General features: G+C 43.9%; 1 protein-coding gene across 2 annotated transcripts in view; it reads left to right on the top strand.

The window, feature by feature from the left end:
- The window catches only part of mccc1 (methylcrotonyl-CoA carboxylase subunit), a 79005-nt gene that overhangs the window by 48299 nt on the left and 11614 nt on the right, over positions 1-19092 (top strand). For both annotated transcript variants that reach the window (XM_072474217.1, XM_072474218.1), the window contains exons 10-17: positions 676-803; positions 3383-3566; positions 3677-3786; positions 6368-6584; positions 6667-6753; positions 8428-8477; positions 12084-12221; positions 12308-12415. In XM_072474217.1, the coding sequence (XP_072330318.1) occupies positions 676-803; positions 3383-3566; positions 3677-3786; positions 6368-6584; positions 6667-6753; positions 8428-8477; positions 12084-12221; positions 12308-12415 (1022 nt within the window). The remainder of the gene's footprint in view (positions 1-675; positions 804-3382; positions 3567-3676; positions 3787-6367; positions 6585-6666; positions 6754-8427; positions 8478-12083; positions 12222-12307; positions 12416-19092) is intronic.

The raw sequence follows: 19092 nt of genomic DNA, 5'->3' as shown, positions 1-19092 counted from the left end.
CATGAAAATTTTATTTTATTTATTTTCTAAATAATTCCATTTCAGGGTTCTTCCATGAGATTCATCAGTTTCCTCAGAATAATGGATGACCTAGGGTGATGTCATGAGATACTCTTGAATGCGACTGTTCCTTTTCATTTGTTGGATTGATACATTTTTTGAACCAATAGCAATCCTTTTTTCAGTTTCTGCTCCAGTGTTATGTGCTCATACTTTTGAATTTCAGCTGTCGGTTGTATTTGTATAGCCCTCTCTAGTCTGAGTAGTTATCTAATTTATTCTGCAAGTGTGTCTTTAATGCCTTAAATGCCTTTAATTGCCTTTGAACAAAATATATTTAGCTGGCTTTCTCAGTAATATTTCCTGCAATTTGATGATTTTCACACCTTATTTTACATCTGTTTATCTCGAACATTTCTACAAATTGTCAATGGTGTACGTGCAGGAAAATGGATATTACTGCCATTTTCATATGAACGTGCATCTAGATACAGGTGCAATGATACTTTGTGGATGAGTTGTTTTGGGAAATGTTGTGCAAATGAATCATTTGCTTAAGCAAACAAACTACATGCCTGTGCTGTCATGATTCTACACTGCAAGGGTGGCCAAAATCAAATATTGAAATATATTGAAAATCTCTGAATTTGCAATCTAATCACTTTTTGTTTTCAGGGACGGTGGAATTTATCATGGACTCTCAGCATAATTTTTATTTCATGGAAATGAACACACGACTGCAGGTGGAGCACCCAGTCACTGAGATGATAACCGGAACTGATCTTGTTGAATGGCAGCTTCGGGTGGGTGAGAACAGCTGTTCCCCATGGTTCATGTTCTATTAGGCTTGAACCTGTAGGTCATGATTACAGGAAGGCTGAGGGGAAAAGTAATTATAATAATAATCGCTTATTGTCACAAGTAGGCTTAAATGAAGTTAATGTGAAAAGCCCTGTAGTTTTTGAGAACTGCTTCTTCTTGCCCCATTGTGATAACGTGGAATCTTGGAGCCATGATTAGCAAACCATGGACAATACGAATATTACATGAAGAGAGAGGATAAATTGAAGTCGCAAGTTCTGTACACCATAAAACAGGCTGAAGTAGTTGACCATTAGTGTTTAATTGTTACACCCAACTTCAAGCTGGCTTTAAATAAATGTCAAATAACTTTAAATATCTATCTTTGAATAGAATATAAAGTCAGGACTACTACAAAAATTGGTTTATCACTCAGCTTAAGTGAACTATGGGATGAAAATGTGCCCCATTGTGTTGACTCAATGTCGCCTTTTCCACTTTTTGATATACTATCGAATTTGGTTCACTAAATTTGAAGTAGAAATTCAACTTGAGAGACTTGAATCTAGGGAAAATGTCTTGGGCATTAGCTAAAATCTTGTGCTGAGATTAATTTAAAACATATTTTATATGAGTATGGAGGATGTTTACTGTGACAGTTGCTTGTCTTGAAACAGTGAGAGATCTGGCAGACTTTCCTGAGTTGATGTTATTTGTACTTGGGAAGCGTAGTTGCGAAGGAATGTAAGGATGACTGTTCTTCATGGTATAAGTAAAAGCAAAACTGAATTCTGGAAATCTGAAATAAAAACCAAAAGTGCTGGAAAAACTCAACAGGTCTAGCAACATTGTCAATGAGAGAAACAAGAGTTAACGTTTGAAGTCCAATGTGAAATCATTCCAAAGAAGTCATATTAGACGCATAATGTAATTTTTAAAAAAAATTTGAGTACCCAATTCTTTTTTTCCAATTAAGAGGCAATTTAGCATGTCCAATCCACCTACCCTGCACATCTTTTTGGGTTGTGGGGCCGAAACCCACGCAAACACAGGGAGAATGTGCAAACTCCACACAGACAAGTGACCCAGAGCCGGGATCGAACCCGGACCCTCGGCGCCATGAGGCAACCGTGCTAACCACTTGCGCCACCGTGCTGCACCCGGTGCGGAAGATATGTCGACCCTCGTGCACGCGTGCCCTCCGATCCGTAGCCCCCGATCGCGGGCCTGCCCGCCGTGGAGGCCCCCCGCGACGTGGAGGGGTACAGACGTACAGGTGGATTGGCCACAGTAAATTGCCTCTTAATTGGAAAAAAATGAATTGGATATTCTAAAATTAAAAAAATATATATATATATCTTCCACGCCGGCTCGCTGTGTGGGGGCCGGCGTGAAAACGGCCACCGCGCGCATGCGCGGACCCACGGCCAGAAGTGCAGGGCCCCATATCGGCAGCAGGAGCTGCGCGTTGCACGCCGGGGCCCTGCTATCCCTCTTGAAGTCGGAGAATCACTCTGGACTTTTTGAAAATAGTCTGGATAGTCTGAAATGATTCGCACCTTTTATCCGGCGGGCATGGGGACACAGCCCCATTTTCAGAGAATCCCGGCCCTAGTCTAGCTCCTGGTATCCTGACCCCCTGATCTCCTACGACTCCATCCAGACCCCATGAGTACATCCTTGACCACCGACCCAGTTTGCCCACTTATCTCCCTATCCACCTCACCCACCTATCCATTCACTAACATTTATCCATTCACCAACATTCACACACAATCGGTAAGCTTGCCATACAGTAGCTTATGCCATGAAGGGAAGCGTGTCCATGGAATCCCCACTGTGCAGAAGGAGGCCAATCAGCCCATCGAGTCTACGTCGATCCTCTGAAAGAGCACCCCACCCAGACCCACTTCCCTGCAACCCAGTAATCCCACCTAACCTGCACATCTTTGGACACTAAGGGCAATTCTATCATGGCCAATCCACCTAACCTGAGTCTTTGGACTATGGGAGGAAACTGGAGCACCCGGAGGAATCCCACCCAGACATAGGGAGAATGTTCAAACTCCACACAGTCAGGTCACCCAAGACCTGAACAAAACTCTAGTCTCTGGCACTGTGAGGCAGCAGTGCTAACCACTGTGCCACCCTGGCCTGTCGTCTCCTCGATTCTGCAGCGCTACAATGGAGCCCTCTGCATTTCTAGTAAAGATGGGCTCAGAAGACTCCACAAACAATCCGGAGCTCCATCAAGGCAGGAAAGTTCGAGTGCAGTGGCAAAATGGCAATGGTTGCTGCCCCTTGGAAATTCTTGCCATATATTCATTTGGGTTTCACAACCTGCCATTAATATGGACCCATGACCCACTAAAAGGAGGGGTGTTGATAAGTGAAAGTAAACACAGTAAGGAATTAATTCTGTGGAGACATGGTCGACCGTTAATGTGTGCATCAAGTTGCACACAAGCACTGCATGTTGCTAGCGTGTTTCGTATTATGTGTATGAAATGAGTAACCTATAAGTAATGGAACTAGGAATCATGCCTATGAAATGAAAATTAATTGTTTCTTCAAACTTAAGGTGGCAGCTGGAGAGAAGCTTCCTATGACACAAGAAGAACTCTCTGTCAATGGTCATGCATTTGAAGCAAGAATTTATGCAGAAGATCCAAGTAATAACTTTATGCCAGGAGCAGGGCCTTTGCTGCATCTTTCAACACCAGTAGCAGATGCTTTTACAAGAATTGAAACTGGAGTCAAACAAGGTATTGAAGTTACACCAGATAATAAAATCTTTGTTCGTTTTAAGTACCTTTATTTTTTTTCTCCAAAAGTAGTTATTCGTTGATATGGTACATGTTCACTTTCTTTTCAGGTGATGAAGTCTCTGTGCATTATGACCCAATGATTGCCAAGCTGGTGGTTTGGGGCGATGACCGCACAATGGCTCTAAATAAATTGAAATATTGCTTGCGCCAGTACAATGTAAGTATGGAGACAGTTCATAATTCTAAAAACTGGATTTATTGGTGTATGATCAATCCTTGCTGAAGAACATCACAAATGTGTATGAAGGGGGCATAGTAGTTGGTACATTTTAGTACATCTCTATAAAGAGAAGGTAATTTGCAGTGAGGAGCTACAAGTACGAACAAATGTAATCACTTTGGGGTTTTAAAAGTAGGAATAGGAATAACAAGCATAAAACACGACCCATATAAATGCATCCCATTATAGTATTCATTACTACAGATTATAAGTTTCCCTTCTCTCTCAATAGCAAAACACGCCGTATGATATCCCTGAAGAATGCTAATCTATACTGCTGGAAACTTCATAATAATATTCCGTATTATTATACAGGCCCGTGTCATGCAGATTTTTTCAGTCATTCATATTTTCATGAATTGGGCCTCCCATTTAATCGGAGATGAGGAGAAATGTTTTCCCTCAGAAAGTCATGAGTCTGTGAAACACACTTGTCCTGAGAATGGTGAAGGCAGGGTCATTGAATATTTTTCAGATTGAATTAGATAGATTCTTAGGGAGGGTATTGGGGGTAAGAAGGAAAGTGTTGAGGCCACAATCAGATCAGCCATGATCTTATTGAATGGAGGAGCAGGCTCAAGGGGCCGAATGGCCTAATCCTGCTCCTAATGTGTATGTTTGTACTTGTATGGTGTTATTACTGATAGGCAAACTTTGAAAAGTTAGAGAACATCTGATGAGTTGACAAATAGTAGGATATTCACATTACTCAGCTGGAGGATGTTCATTTGGTAGATTAAGCATAAATGATATGTTTAAATGGAACCATTGATACTGCTTGCACCACCAAAGATTTTGGGAAAGTTTAGTCATGCTCAGTACAAGCATGAGGATATTGGATATTACAGACTGTAAGATCATTGTTTGTGAAAGTGATCACAAAACCTGTTAAGATAGCTGCAAATTAACTTGTGATGATGGACATTGTAAACTGTGTACAATATTTGATTCTGTGGCCAATATTTAGTTAAATATGGACCTAAATAAGGGTACTTTGCAACCACATGCGAAGTTTAAAGATCCCGCTGTTTAAGGGTAAGCCAGCATTTGAGGAATATGGGATCTCTAGACTGTTGATTTCTGAGTGCCATATTGAACAAAGGAGAATATCTGAGCTCAAATTGGGCAGAGCTGAAAGTGAATGACCGTTGCCATTGTATCATGTGGTCTGGACCTCAGACTGTTAACCCTGAGGTCATGTGACTAAAACTAACTTTCAGAGATTGCAGTTTAAAATCTCTGAATAAAGCAAATACCGCAGAGGAAGAAACGTCTGAAGCACCAGAAATATCGGAAACAGCCAAATCATCATAGCTGAAAGTCATTTAATGCAACCAAAGTACTTATTCCAGTTTCCAAGTCCACCTGAGAAGCAATTTACTGGCTATTTGTCAGTAAGAGGCTTTACAGCTTTGTGAACATCCTTCGCTCCAACTAAAGTATCAACTCAGCCAAGAAGACATCATGCCTGCATTGACATAGAAACCGAGTTAAAATTCAATTTTTATACTTAATGGCTTTAACTTAATCTACACCTAATCTGTGTGTGTGAGATAATGTGAGTGAGACGAATGATTGAGACATTGCATTTTAAACATCCAGGGAAAGTGTGTGATAATAAATAGCCATCTTTATTTTTTAAATCACCAAATGTCCGGGTGCTGGAATTTACTTTAAATTAGGAAAAATCCTCTGAGGTTTGGAAAATACATACACCTTACACAAAAACATCTAAGGACAGCACAAATTCTAATTGTAACAGTGTATGGAAGCATAATGGATGCTGCATTATATCGGGAGACTGAGAACCCAATAATACAAAAGCAAATAATTTTTTTCAAAGGAAGGAGGGAGGCTGCAATATACATTGGGAGGAAATGCTAAAGACAAGAAAATGTGAAATTCCAGAATTGACTATTGTGTTGCTTATTCTGGTTTGGAAAATGTGTAATTTAATAATACTGAGTTTATGTACTTATTGGACTCAACAAAGAATAGGAAATAGGTTAATAATTATCGACACAATATATGTATAAATGTACCATAGTGAATAACCATATAATGGAAACCTCGATGGGTTGTGTCTCATCTTAAGCTTTGGTAAATACAGATCAAAGTGCCAATTTCCTTTGCTTTTGTTCGTAATGTTGCTTTGTATCTGAATATTTTGACATTGTGCTGATGTATTGTCTGAACAATCAGTACAAAAGTTGTTATACCTCCTTGTGTCATTCTTGGAACAGATCTGGAAGTTGGAAGAATGCCACTTGACGTCTTTATTAAGGACATATTCCTTTTATGTTCTCCTTTTTCTAGTTTTAAAATTAAAAAGTAGAGCCATTGCTCTTATTCACTAAACTAGCTCTGTGATTTCAAAATATAATTGCTGTTAATTTTGATCAAGTGAGAAGCTCCATCTGAGAAATGTTGCCATCCACCTTTCCCTGTTCTATGAATGGCAAATTGGAAGTCATGGATACGCAAATCCATAATTTTGATTGTTTCTGTGTTATGACAGATTGTAGGCTTAAACACTAACATAGATTTCCTACTCAACCTTGCTGCTCATCCTGAATTTGAGGCTGGAAATGTGCACACAGACTTTATCCCTCAACACTACGATAGACTGTTCCCAGTAAAGGAAGCAACTAATAAAGATGTCCTCTGCCAGGCGGCACTTGCTCTAATACTGCATGAAAGGATTCAGACCAACTCTTTCAAGGGACTTTCACATGGTAAGAACTACTTCTCACCTACCTACCCTCGAACATTTTGAAAGCTTATATGTGTTCACATTTTTTCTGAATTATTTTTCAGATCCATTTTCTCCATTTGCAAACAGTAGTGGAAGAAGGTTAAATATTCTATACTGCAGAAACCTTGCATTGCTTGATGGACAGAATAGTAAGTATTATGTCGCCAGCACAACTTAGCTCTTGAGCTATTGCTTTTGCTGGTAAGTTTCAAATGATTCCACTCTCCAGTGATGCACACAGACAGAAGAAATAATATAATAATTTACACTAATAAAGCTCCTAAAATATCAGAAATAGTTTTATTTGTTATAGAATTAATCCTAAGATTAAAAACACCATTTCACATTATAAAAATTAAACTCTACCTGCACTTTCCCAGTCATTTCTCACTATTCTCCACATGCATTTGTGTTTCAAAGAGAAACCATTTTCCCTGGCTTTATCGATATAGACGTACAACCTTTTTCATTCATAAGGCAAACCTTTTAAACTAAAGTACACCCCATCCATGATAACAATCATTGTAGAATTCACAGCAAAAAAATATCCATTGAAGTTACAGTGCCAAAGTTGGATGAAGTCATTGGTAAACCTGATTTGGTGACTATTGGCAACGGATTGATATGTACACAGCCAACAATACAACAAATGTACACAACTGTACGCCGTTTTGAATGAATCGCAATGAAATGCAATAGTAGTATTTGGTTCACTTTTGCCCAAATATCTGGAGTGCTGTACAGAGCAGCTAACTCAGGCACACAGTAGGAGAATGTGCACCCAGAAAAAGAGTTAGCAACCCCTTACAAAATGTAAATATTTATGACCGCAGGACATGGCGTGTTTCTTAACAGTAAGTTTGCATACTCACACACCAAAATTTTCTGCTTCCTTTTTTTTTAAGATAAATTTAATCTTTAATGTTGCCAACCTAATGAATCAAGTTCATAAGCAAATGTGCAACTTCTAAATTGTTCTATTACACAAAGACTTGGGACGAGATCTTCTGGTTGTACATGCTGGCGGAATCTTTCGGTCCTGCCGGTGGCATAGCGCGCCACGGTTTCTCGGTGGCATGGGTGGACTCAATGGGAAATCCCATTGACAGCAGTGGGTCCAAAAGATTCCGCTGCCAGCCAACAGCGGGCCACCTCTTGCCGCTGCAAAACACACCGTGTGGAGGTCTGAGAATCTCGCACTTGGTGTGAAAAGCTCCTCGCAGCAGACAACAGCACAATCTTAAGGGAAAAATGTGCAATTCATAAGTCATAATCAAACAGTAAAGTACCACCTAAAAGTTGAGCATTACAGGGAAAGTTGTTTTGTCTCTATAAAAGTTGATTAGAAACATGTCTTAATTATTGACATTCAAGACAGATTGTTGTTTTTTTGTGTACAAAAGGATTGGGGATATAGGGCGATCACAGAAAGGTGGAATTTAAAAGAAAATAAATTTAGAGTACCCAATTCTTTTTTTTCAATTAAGGGGCAATTTAGCATGGCCAATCCACCTAGCCTGCACATCTTTGGGTTGGTGGGGGTGAGACCCACGCAGACACGGGGAGAATGTTCAAACTCCACACGGATGCGATCGAACCCGGGTCCTCGGCACCATGGGGCAGCAGTGCCAACCACTGTGCTACCGTGCTGCCCTGGAAGGTGGAGCTGAGGCAGAAGATCAGCCATAATCTTACAGAATGGCGGAGCAGGCTCAAATAAACAACTTGCTTATTGCACCTATTTCTAATGTTTTTATATTGTTACATTAACTCTGCAGTGTATAATACCTATATTGTTTCCCTCTTCCTCCCCATGATAAAAGAGGTGAATATTGATGTTACATATAACTCTGATGGGACTTACAGTATTCAGGTAAGCTTATAATTAGAATTTTTCTTAATATATCAAGTTAGATACGGTATTTGGTTTTCTTGTATATGGATAGCAGATACATGCGGAAGATTCAAATACATTTCTGCAGTTACTCGTGCCATTTTCTCTCCTTTTTCCTTGCTTAAGGTAGTTAGAGATGATTTTTTTCTCATCTCGCTCCCTTCAGCATAAACCATGCTTTGGTGCCCAGTTTTCTTGGACAACAGCACAGCCTGGATGTGGCCAGAACCCCGCCCAGCAGCTTGTTATAACATAGAACATACAGTGCAGAAGGAGGCCATTCGGCCCAGCGAGTCTGCACCCACCCACTTAAGCCTCAGCGAGCTAAAGGTGGCAGGGACTGATGCAGGTCGTCTTGTTGTCCCGGTCTTCACTGCCGGCCAGCTTGAGGGTCTCGGCGGCCAGGTACTCCAGGATAGCAATCAAGTCGACGAGGGCTCCGACACCCACTCGCTCGACATAGTGACCCTTGCAGCTTGTGGATGAGGCTGACGGGACATGGAGACCGGCTCTGGAGGAGCAGTCTCGACCTTGGCATGCCCTCTACTGCCGCTTTTACCCCAGCCTAACATAATTTCCCCCCAGAGCAAGCTTTGGAATGCAGTTTCAAGGCTGATGTCTAAATCTGGTACCGCATCAATGTAGCTATTCATTTATGTAAATTAACAGGGAGCATTGACAGCCTATTCTATCCAGCATCCATACTTATGGGGTTCCAATTGAGGCCAATTGTATATCTCCACTGAGATCGGCTAACACAGTGCAAACGGTGGACCTGGAAGCTTTCAGCTTTATACAGTTTAGTGCTAAACGAGTGTATTTACTCAATGTAACATTCTAAACAATTTCCTAAGATATAGTAGCTACACGTCATTGAACTGTAACAAATTAGCATCGACAGAAGTTTGGCTGTCTAGCAGAATACAGAGAGTTTGCATAAATGGGTCCTTTTTGATTGGCAGGATGTGACAAGCAGAAGCCGGCATGGTTTGTGCTGGACCTCCATTTTTTACAATTTATATTGATGACTTGGATGATGGGAGTGAAGGCATGGAAGTTAAATTTACAGATGACACAAAAAAAAGGATATTGATAAGAGGACATGAGGTTGCAGATGGATATAGATAGGTCAAATGAGTGGGCAAAAATCTGGCAGATGGAGTATAATGTGGGGAAATGTGAAGCTGTTCGCTTTGGCAGGAAAAACAAAACAAAATACAGAGCATTACATAAATGGTGAACGACTGCAGAATTCCGTGGTGCAGAGGGATCTAGGTGTTCCATTGCATGAGTCATAAAAGGTTTGGATGCAGGTACAGCGAGTGATAAGAAGGCTAATGGGATGCTATCCTTTATTATGAGAGGAATTGAACGTAAGGATGTTATGCTTCAGTTATCTAGCGCAGTATTCTGCAAACTTTTTTTCTGGGGACCCATTTTTACCAACCGGCCGACCTTCAGGACCCAACCCGGCCGACCTTCAGGACCCAACCCAGCCGACCTTCGCGGCCCACGCCGGCCGACCTTCGCGGCCCACGCCGGCCGACCTTCGCGGCCCACGCCGGCCGACCTTCGCGGCCCACGCCGGCCGACCTTCGCGGCACGCCGTCCGACCTTCGCGGCCCACGCCGCCCGACCTTCACGGCCCACGCCGCCCGACCTTCGCGGCCCACGCCGCCCGACCTTCGCGGCCCACGCCGCCCGACCTGCGCGGCCCACGCCGGCTTACCTGCGCGACCCAGCATTTTCTCTTACCTTGTTTGCTGCTGACAAAAATGGAGGAAATGGTTTTGGGTCCCTTTCGCCCTCGTACACGCTCCTCCAATGGAACCTGTTGGATGAAGATGAAGCCTTCCGGTGTCGGAAAGCATGGAGTCTCCATCTGTCCAAAGTTCTGCATTTTTTTCCTGTAAAGTTTTATCAAATAAACCCCACCCCCCCCGAACTTGTAAAAAAAACCGAATAAAATAAATGAATAAAATATAATGAATAAAACACCCGAACTTGTAAAAAAAAAAGCTGCGACCGTTTTTAAAAAAAAAAAAGCGGCCGCACTGCGCATGCGTGCCCGATCACCGGCGCGCATGTGCATAGTTTTGCGCATGCGCACCGATGATATGGCACGCACGTGCAGTGCGGCCGCTTTTTTTTTTTTACATGTTAGCGGACATTTTGAAGGCCACTTGCGGCCGCCGTTATTAAAAGCCGGCCGCTGCGGCTGTTGCGCGTAGATTTGCGCGATCGGGAGCGCAGCGACGGACGGCTCCGCGACCCTCCCGACACCCTCCCGTGACCCACCCACGGGTCGCGCCCCCCGAGTTTGACAATGCCTCATCTAGGGCATTGGTGAGACCACATCTTGAATACTGTGTGCAGTTTTGATCTTATTTACGGAAGGATGCATTAGAGGCAGTTCAGAGGATGTTTGCTAGATTGAACCTGGAATGAGCTGGTTGTGTTATGAGGAAAGGTTAGACAGACGGGGCATATTTCCACTGGAGTTTAGAAGAGTGAGGGATAACTAGATTGATGTATATAAGATCCTGAACGGTATTGACAAGGTGGGCATGGAAAGGTTGTTTCCTCTTGTGGGTAAGTCCAGGGGGCACTGTTGTAAAATTAGTTTTGATTTGAAATCTGAAGGTTATGTGGCTGTGGAACTCTGTCTCAGGTGGTGCGGGGTCATTGAATATTTTAAGGCGGAGGTAGATAGATTCTTGATAGGCAAGGGAATTAAAGGTTTTCGGGTGGAGATGAGAATGGGAAATTCAAAACACAAACAGATCAGTCACGATTTTTTCATTGAATGGTGGAGCAGACTTGAGGGGCCGAATGGCCGACGTCTGCTCGTATTTTACATGTTCATGTGATGATTATTCAAAGGACCAAATAAGTTATTTATCCTGTTTTTGTTTTAATTGTTTTTATTTTCTTGTTGAGTTGATCTGGTTGAATGGCAACAATAACATCCGCTTTTGGGAAATTCAGGAAAGCTAAACTTGCATCACCTCTCCAAATAGTTTGTTAGTTCTGCATACAGTTTAAAATAAATAATCTCAAAACAGATTCTGATTTCCTTTTTGTGAAAATTGTTTGCTGCATAACAAGATAGATCTATAGTCTATCTGAATATTATTAATGTTATACTGTTAGTGTTATATTAGTGTTATAATTAGTGTTATATTGAGGACACAGGCAGCAGACCAACAAGGATTCTGCTCAATGAATTTAGAAGGATCAGGTAAATTTGCTGAGTCATGCAGCCTGAGATACAGCGGCAGCAACAGAACCATACTGCATAGAAGGAAGCCATTTGGCCCATCTTATCTATTATGGCTCTTAGCTAGAACAATCCAAGACTAAATCCATTGTCCTGCACTCCTCATTACCCTGTATCTACCTCGTCAAATGGCTTCCACCTATCCGTTCACCGTTATAATGTGAGAATGAGGGAACATTCAAGCGTAAGTCTTGCTATCCCGGATAAATGAGTTACAGTTTTCATTCAGTAAATTGTTGTGGTTGGTCTATCAGTCTAATTCAGAGGAACATTAGATTTATACCGAAATTTTGATTTTACCTCAGATTGATGGAGAGGTATTCCATGTATTTGGAGAACTGGATGTAGTGGGAGATGCCACATACCTGAAATGTTCAGTCAATGGGATGGTTTGCAGACCTAAACTAGTTCTCACAGACAACAGCATTCACCTGTTTTCAATGGTAAGATTCATTCCTGTGTTAGGTACAAGGAATGCAATTCAATATACTGAATAGAGCAAAGTATCACATGTTTAATCTTTATTTAGGAAGGATCTGTGCAAGTTAATAGCCCTGTGCCAAAGTATTTGGTTGGAATTGAAACCTCTGGATCTCGAGGAGGAGCAGTGGCACCAATGACAGGAACAATTGAAAAGGTAACGTTTTAATTTTGAACCTGTGATTCTTAATATATTTTCCAGATAGCACTTGATGAGAAAAAACAGATTACTATCAAGTGACTGCGACAGGAAGGCACACATGAATAGACATGGGTGAGCATGATTAGGATCAGCTGATACCCAACAAATTGAACAACCTGGGAAAATACATTTATTCGGCTTGGAGAAAAGAAATAGCTCCTGAGATGACACATGTGAGGGCTGCTGGCTGCCGTGAGGCTAAACCCCATTTTGGGTTGGCGCTTTCAGGAGATGCAAATAACAACAACTTGCATTTATATAATGCCTTCAGTGAAAAACATCCCAAAGTGCTTCACAGGAGCCTTATCCAACAAAATTCGACATCCAACTACATAAAGAGATATTAGAGTAGATGACAAAAGGCTTGGCCAGAGAAGTAGGTTTTAAGGAGTGTCTTTAAGGAAGAAAGAGAGGTGAAGAGGTTTGGGGAGGGAATTCCAGAACTTGGGGCCTCAGCAACTGAAGGCTCTAATGGTGATGCAATTAAAATGAAAAATGCACTAGCGGCCAGAATTGGAGGAATGGAGACAGATTGTGAGGCTCGAGGAGGTCACAGAGACATGGAGGGGTTAGACCAAGGAAGAATTTGAAAACAAGGATGTGCACTTTTAAATCGAGGCATGGCTCAAATGGGAGCCAAAGTGAGTCAGCAAGCACAACGGTAGTGAACAAAAAGGATTTGGTGTGAGTCAGGACACTGGTAGGAAGAATATTTTTTCTGAACTTAAGTTTGTGGAAGTTGCAAGATCAGTTTGGAGGAAACAAATGCATAGATGAGGGTTTCGGGAGTGGTGAGCTAAAACAGAGATGGAATTACGGATGTGAAAGTTGGCGATCTTCATGGTGCAAATATGCAGTTGGAAGCTCTTCTCAGGGTTAGACATGACAACATTGATAACGCAGGGAATTTTAAAAAAAGAACTGTAGTTTTTTCTTTTGCTTTTCTACACCAATTTTAATTTTGATCAGAGTTATAGAATCTATGCAAGGCCCAAGATTGAAAGCCATGACTTCCGTGAGGTGCAGCATGTAGGTGGAGGTCGCATATTTGGTGGCTCCTGCCAGATCTGTCTTTTATGGCCTTTTTAGCCCAGCTTTTGGTGAAGAATTATTCGTGAGGAGCTGTGGGAAGGCTTGTGGCATTTCTAAAATGTCAAAAACGAGCAAGAAGATTCCAGGGAAGAAGGCAGCGAGCAAAAGCGTTCCACCGATTGTGGTGAGGGGTGCTGCAGTTGGAAAGATGGTGGGAGAGAGCACATCAGGTGGGGACGCACCCATCACAGTGGAGGTGATGGCTGGAGAGTTTGAACGGCTGTTCACGAAGCATTTTGAAAAGTATCAGGTGGTGATGATGGCCTTGCTTAAGGCGTGGGTGGATGAGACCCTTGCCCCGGTGAGAGATGAGTTGGTGAGAACATCGACGACGGTGTGGGAGCATGGGGATAAAATGAAAGGGTTGGAGGAGGCCTTGGCATGGCATAGTGGCCATTTCACCTCCGTGGATGAGGAGCAGCGGAGAGTGGAGGGGATCAACAGAGGGCTGGGAGCCAAGGTGCAAGACATTCAGAACAGGTCGCGAAGGCATAACCGGAGGATAATTTTCAGGTGAAGGAGAGATTGTTTGAGATGGGCGAAGCAAGGGCATGAGGTAGAGTGAGAAGGCAAGGATATACGTACACATCAGGACTTGACGACGGAGCTGGCAAGGAGGTGAGCGGCCTTCGGACGGGCTAAGGCGGCGTTGTATAAGCGCAATGTGCACTTTGGTGTGGTCTACCCGGTGAAGCTGAGGGTCACGTACAACAGTAGAGACTATTATTTTGAGGCAGAAGGCCTGGGATGGGACTGAATTTGGACCTTTGATATTTTTGGCTGAGTTTGTTTTCTTTGTTTTTTCTCAGTGGGTTCTTTTTCTTGTACGGGTGTTATGGATAACTTTGTTTGGGGTTTTTTGGATTTAATGGGGATTGGAGGCATTGGGGTTGGTGTGGTTTCGTTTTTGATGTTGGGGAGGGGGCTCTAGCAAGGGTCATCGTGCTGGCAAATGCAATGTTGGCTAGTGAATGGGAGCATGGTGGGTGGAGATGCCGCGGCGATTGGGACCTGAGTGGGAAGGTTTCGATGGGCCTGGGAGGTGTGAATGGTGGGGGGAATGGAGCCGATATGGGGTGAGGTACTTTCAAGACGAAGTGGCGCAAGGGTTGCTGGGAGTGGGGAGGGGGGCAGTGACTAGGGCCAGGGTAGGGCTCTGCTTACAAAGCGGGGCCTGGGAAGATGGTCGTGGTGGGTAGGAAAGACCCCCCCCCCCCCCCCCCCGGGGCAGTGGTGGCATGGAATGTACGAGGGTTAGGGGGAACCGGTGAAGAGAGATTGAGTTTTCTCGCATCTGACGTGGTCGTGGTGCTGTTACAGGAGTGTTGTAACCAAGGATAGATATGTCTCTGTCGCATTCGCTAGCCCCCTAGGGAGGGCGGGAGTGGCAAAGGTGCTCGGGAAGTTTATGACGGTGATGGGAGGGGTGGATCCTGGGAGATTTTTGAGTCCATGGGACAGGGAGTATTTGTTTTTCTCCTCGGTACTCTGGTGTATTCAAGGATTTCCCTTTTTTAGTGGTAGGGAAGGTTGATGGGGATAAAGAAGGGGGAGTACTCGGCGATTGTGATATCGGATCATGTGACGAACAGTGATCCAGGGCCAGGATTGAACCCGGGCCCTCAGCACCAGTAAAATTGCGATATAAGAATCCAACAGCTTGTGAACGAACGAATGAGATGCAGTCAGAGTACTTCCCACTATTCCGGGGAACGAGGCAGGGGTGCCCCATGTTCCCCCTCTTGTTCGCGTTGGCGATTGCGCTGATTGGCAATTGTGGTTTGTGTCATGCAGATGACTTACTGCTGTATATCATGGACCTGGGCTCATCGGTGAGGGACATAATGGGGCTTCTAAGGTAATTTGGGGCATTTACGGGGTATAAATTGAATTTGGGGGAAGAGTGAGTGTTTTGTCGTGTCTCCTTCGGGTGGAGGGGCGGGAGTGGAGGGATTGCCATTTAGGGTGGCGACAAGTCATTTTTGGGTGCAGTTAGCGTGGGACTGGGCGCAATTCCGTAAGCTAAATTTCACGAATCTGGTATGGAAGGTAAAGGTGGATTTGGGGAGGTGGGATAGTCTCTTGTCGTTCGCTGGCCAGGTGCAGGCAGTAAAAAGTGAGTATTTTGCCACGGTTTTTGTTCCTGTTCGTGTGTACTGTCCTTTTTGCCAAAGGCATTTTTTTTTTTTTTTTGAGGGGTGGATAGGCTGGTCTTGTCATTTGTGTGGGCAGGGAAGGTGGCGAAGATAAGGAAGGCGGTGCTCCAAAGGGGGTGGCAGTCAGGGGGCTTGGCTCTTCAAAATCTGTGACACTATTACTGGGCAGCGAATGAAGAGAAAGTACGAGGCTGGAGGAAGGAGTCAGAAGCTTTGTGGGTGCAGATGGAGATGGGGTCCTGTAAGGGGGTCAGTGTTTCAGGCGCTGGCAATGGTGCCGCTACCGCTAGCCCCAGAGAAGTATTCTGGAAATCCAGTCGTGGTAGCAGTGATCTGGGGCAATTTCGACAGCACCTCAAGTTGAGGATGGGATCGAGAATGATGCCGATAAGAGGGATTCATGGGTTTTAGCCAGGGAGGATGGGTGTGAGGTTCTGGGGATGGGAGGATAGAGGGGTGAAGGAGGTGAAAGATCTGTTTCTGGAGGGGAGATTCACAGTTTAGAGGAGTTGGGGGTGAAGTATGGGCTGCAGCGTGAGGAAGGCTTTGGGTATGTGCAGGTAGGGAATTTTGCCAGGAAGATTTTTCCGAGTTTGTGGTGGCGTCGCCCTCCTCGTTATTGAAGGAGGTGCTGACGTTAGGGGGACTGGAGAGTGGGGTTGTCTCAGCAATTTATGGTAGGAGTATGGAGGAGGATAAGGAGTCCATGGAAGGGAGTACGGCTAAGTGGGGAATGGTGCTGGAGGAAGGATTATGGTGCAAAGTGCTGCGAAGGGTCAATGCCTCGACCTCGTGTGCGAGGCTGGGGTTGGTTAAGCTAAAGGTTGTGTATAGAGCACACTTAACGAAGGTGAGGATGAGCCGGCTGTTTGAGGAGATGGAGGATAGTTGTGAGTGGTGCGGCCCAGCCAACCATGTCCAAATGTTCTGGTAATCAACACATAATAGGAACAAGAATCACATATTACCCAGACTGAGTAGGATTGCAAGATAAATCTGTTGCATTATTACAACAATCCAATCACCTTCATATTAATTTTTTTTGTGGACCTGTTTAGTGTTCAGTGCTCTTCCTAGAACATTTAATTAAGTGAAAGGCCCTATGCAAATATTAATTGCTGTTAGATAATGGATTTGTTTAACCATCTACAAGGATATTTGAAAATGTACTACTCAACCTCTTCCCTTTAGTTGAGATTAGATTGAAATGGGGAAGAAAAAAAGAATCAAGAATTGGTACAAATTCAAACTAGACAATATATCAGAAATATTGTGGTCTATACTACTAATTATGGTTTCAGGAAAAACATTTATATTATACAGCTTGTATTACATAAAATATTAAAATTTATTGTGGGACTGGCCACTAAATACTTAAGGGCCCCAGACTAAGGGCATGATTTAATTAATTGGGAACAAAGTCCCATAGCCAACGCATTTAGCCCCTTGTTTCCCGACGCTCGCAGAGCTGAGAAATACACGGCTATAAAACGCGAGGGGCCTCAGCGGGGAATGCTAGCGAGGCCGCACATAGCCCCGTTTTGTACACTGGGGAACTCCCCAGTGTAGCGAGAGATTGGACCCCCCAACATGCCCCCCCAACACCCATGTAGGGCACCCCGCCCTGATTGCATGTGCAGAAAATGCCAGCTTGGTAGTGCCCATGCCAGCTGGCAGTGCCAGGCTGGCACCCAGATAGCACTGTCAGGGTACCAGACTGGTACTGCCAGAGTACCCAGATGGCACCAGTAGGGCCAGGATACCACCCTGCCCAAAGGACATGCAGCTGGGGGCCTCGGATCCCCTGGGAGACCCCCTTGAGTTCCGTTCCGTCTGGTCCTCGGTTGTGGAGCTCAGTGCTGAACGGCGCTCACCCGAGATCTCTGCGGCGAAGGGGATGAATCCCAAAGCCTCGGATACCTTGGGAATCTGCACATTAGAGTGAGGCTAGCTGTATCGCTCTAATATGCAGATATACCAAAATGTGATTGTGGGTGGGATTTACATCGCAACGTCTTGAGAGATCGCGTTAGGTCTCCCAGCTTCTATTGGCCAGGCTGCTTCTTTTATATTTATTATATCAGCAATATTGTATTTGTTTAGAACCAGTTGGAATTTTTTTTGCCTTTACCCTTCAGCAGCGTGGATTCAATTCCTGTACCAGCTTACCCGAACAGGCGCCGGAATGTGTCGACTAGGGGCTTTTCACATTAACTTCATACTTGTGACAATAAAAGATTATATATATCATATATTTCTCCCGAATTCCTATTTTCCCACCTGGACTTTTCATGTTTGAATTGTCCTATTACTTACCACCATAGCAACAGATGGTGCCAGTGGTCAACGACAGCATGTTTCATAAAGGTCATCTTGAACTTAATAAGAAGTCTTACATACCAGGTTAAAGTCCAACAGGTTTGTTTTGAATCACTAGTTTCAGAGCACAGCTCTTTCCTCAGGTGAATGAAGAGCTAGGTTCCAGAAACATATATATAGACAAAGTCAAAGATGCAAGACGATACTTTGAATGCGAGTCTTTGCAGGTAATTAAGTCTTTACAGGTCCAGACAGAGCAACTGGATAGAGGGATAATCACAGGTGAAAGAGGTGTGAATTGTCTCAAGCCAGGACAGTTGGTAGGATTTTGCAAGCCCAGACTAGATGGTTAGGGGGTGAATGTAATGCGACATGAATCCAAGGACCCAGGGCAGCACGGTGGAGCAGTGGGTTAGCCCTGCTGCCTCATGGCGCCGAGGTCCCAGGTTCGATCCCGGCTCTGGGTCACTGTTCGTGTGTAGTTTGCACATTCTCCCCGTGTTTGCGTGGGTTTCGCCCCCACAACCCAAAGATGTGCATGGTAGGTGCATTGACCACGCTAAATTGCCCCTTAATTGGAAAAAATTAATTGGGTACTCTAACTTTAAAAAAAAAATGAATTCAAGGTCCCGGTTGAGGCCGTACTCATGTGTGCAGAACTTGGCTATAGGTTTTTGCTTGGCAATTCTGCATTGTCGCGAGTCCTGAAGGCTGCCTTGGAGTACACTTAGCCGAAGATCAGAGGCTGAATGCCCTTGACTGCTGAAGTGCTCCCCAACTGGAAGGGAACATTCCTGCCTGACAATTGTCACGCAATGTCCGTTCATCCGTTGTCGCACCTGAGGATGGAGCCGTGCTCCGAAAGCTAGTGATTCGAAACAAACCTGTTGGACTTTAACCTGGTGTTGTAAGACTTCTTACTGTGCTCACCCCAGTCCAACACCGGCATCTCCACATCATCTTGAACTTAGGTTCTTATATTATATTTCACGCTGGCACAGTGGGTAGCATTGTTGCTTCACACACTAGGGTCCCAGGTTCAATTCCTGGCTTGGATCACTGTCT

The sequence above is a fragment of the Scyliorhinus torazame genome, chromosome 14, assembly GCF_047496885.1.
Source record: "Scyliorhinus torazame isolate Kashiwa2021f chromosome 14, sScyTor2.1, whole genome shotgun sequence".
NCBI classification, from domain to species: domain Eukaryota; kingdom Metazoa; phylum Chordata; class Chondrichthyes; order Carcharhiniformes; family Scyliorhinidae; genus Scyliorhinus; species Scyliorhinus torazame.
Note: the sequence above shows the minus strand (reverse complement) of the source record. Positions and strands in the feature narration are given on the sequence as shown.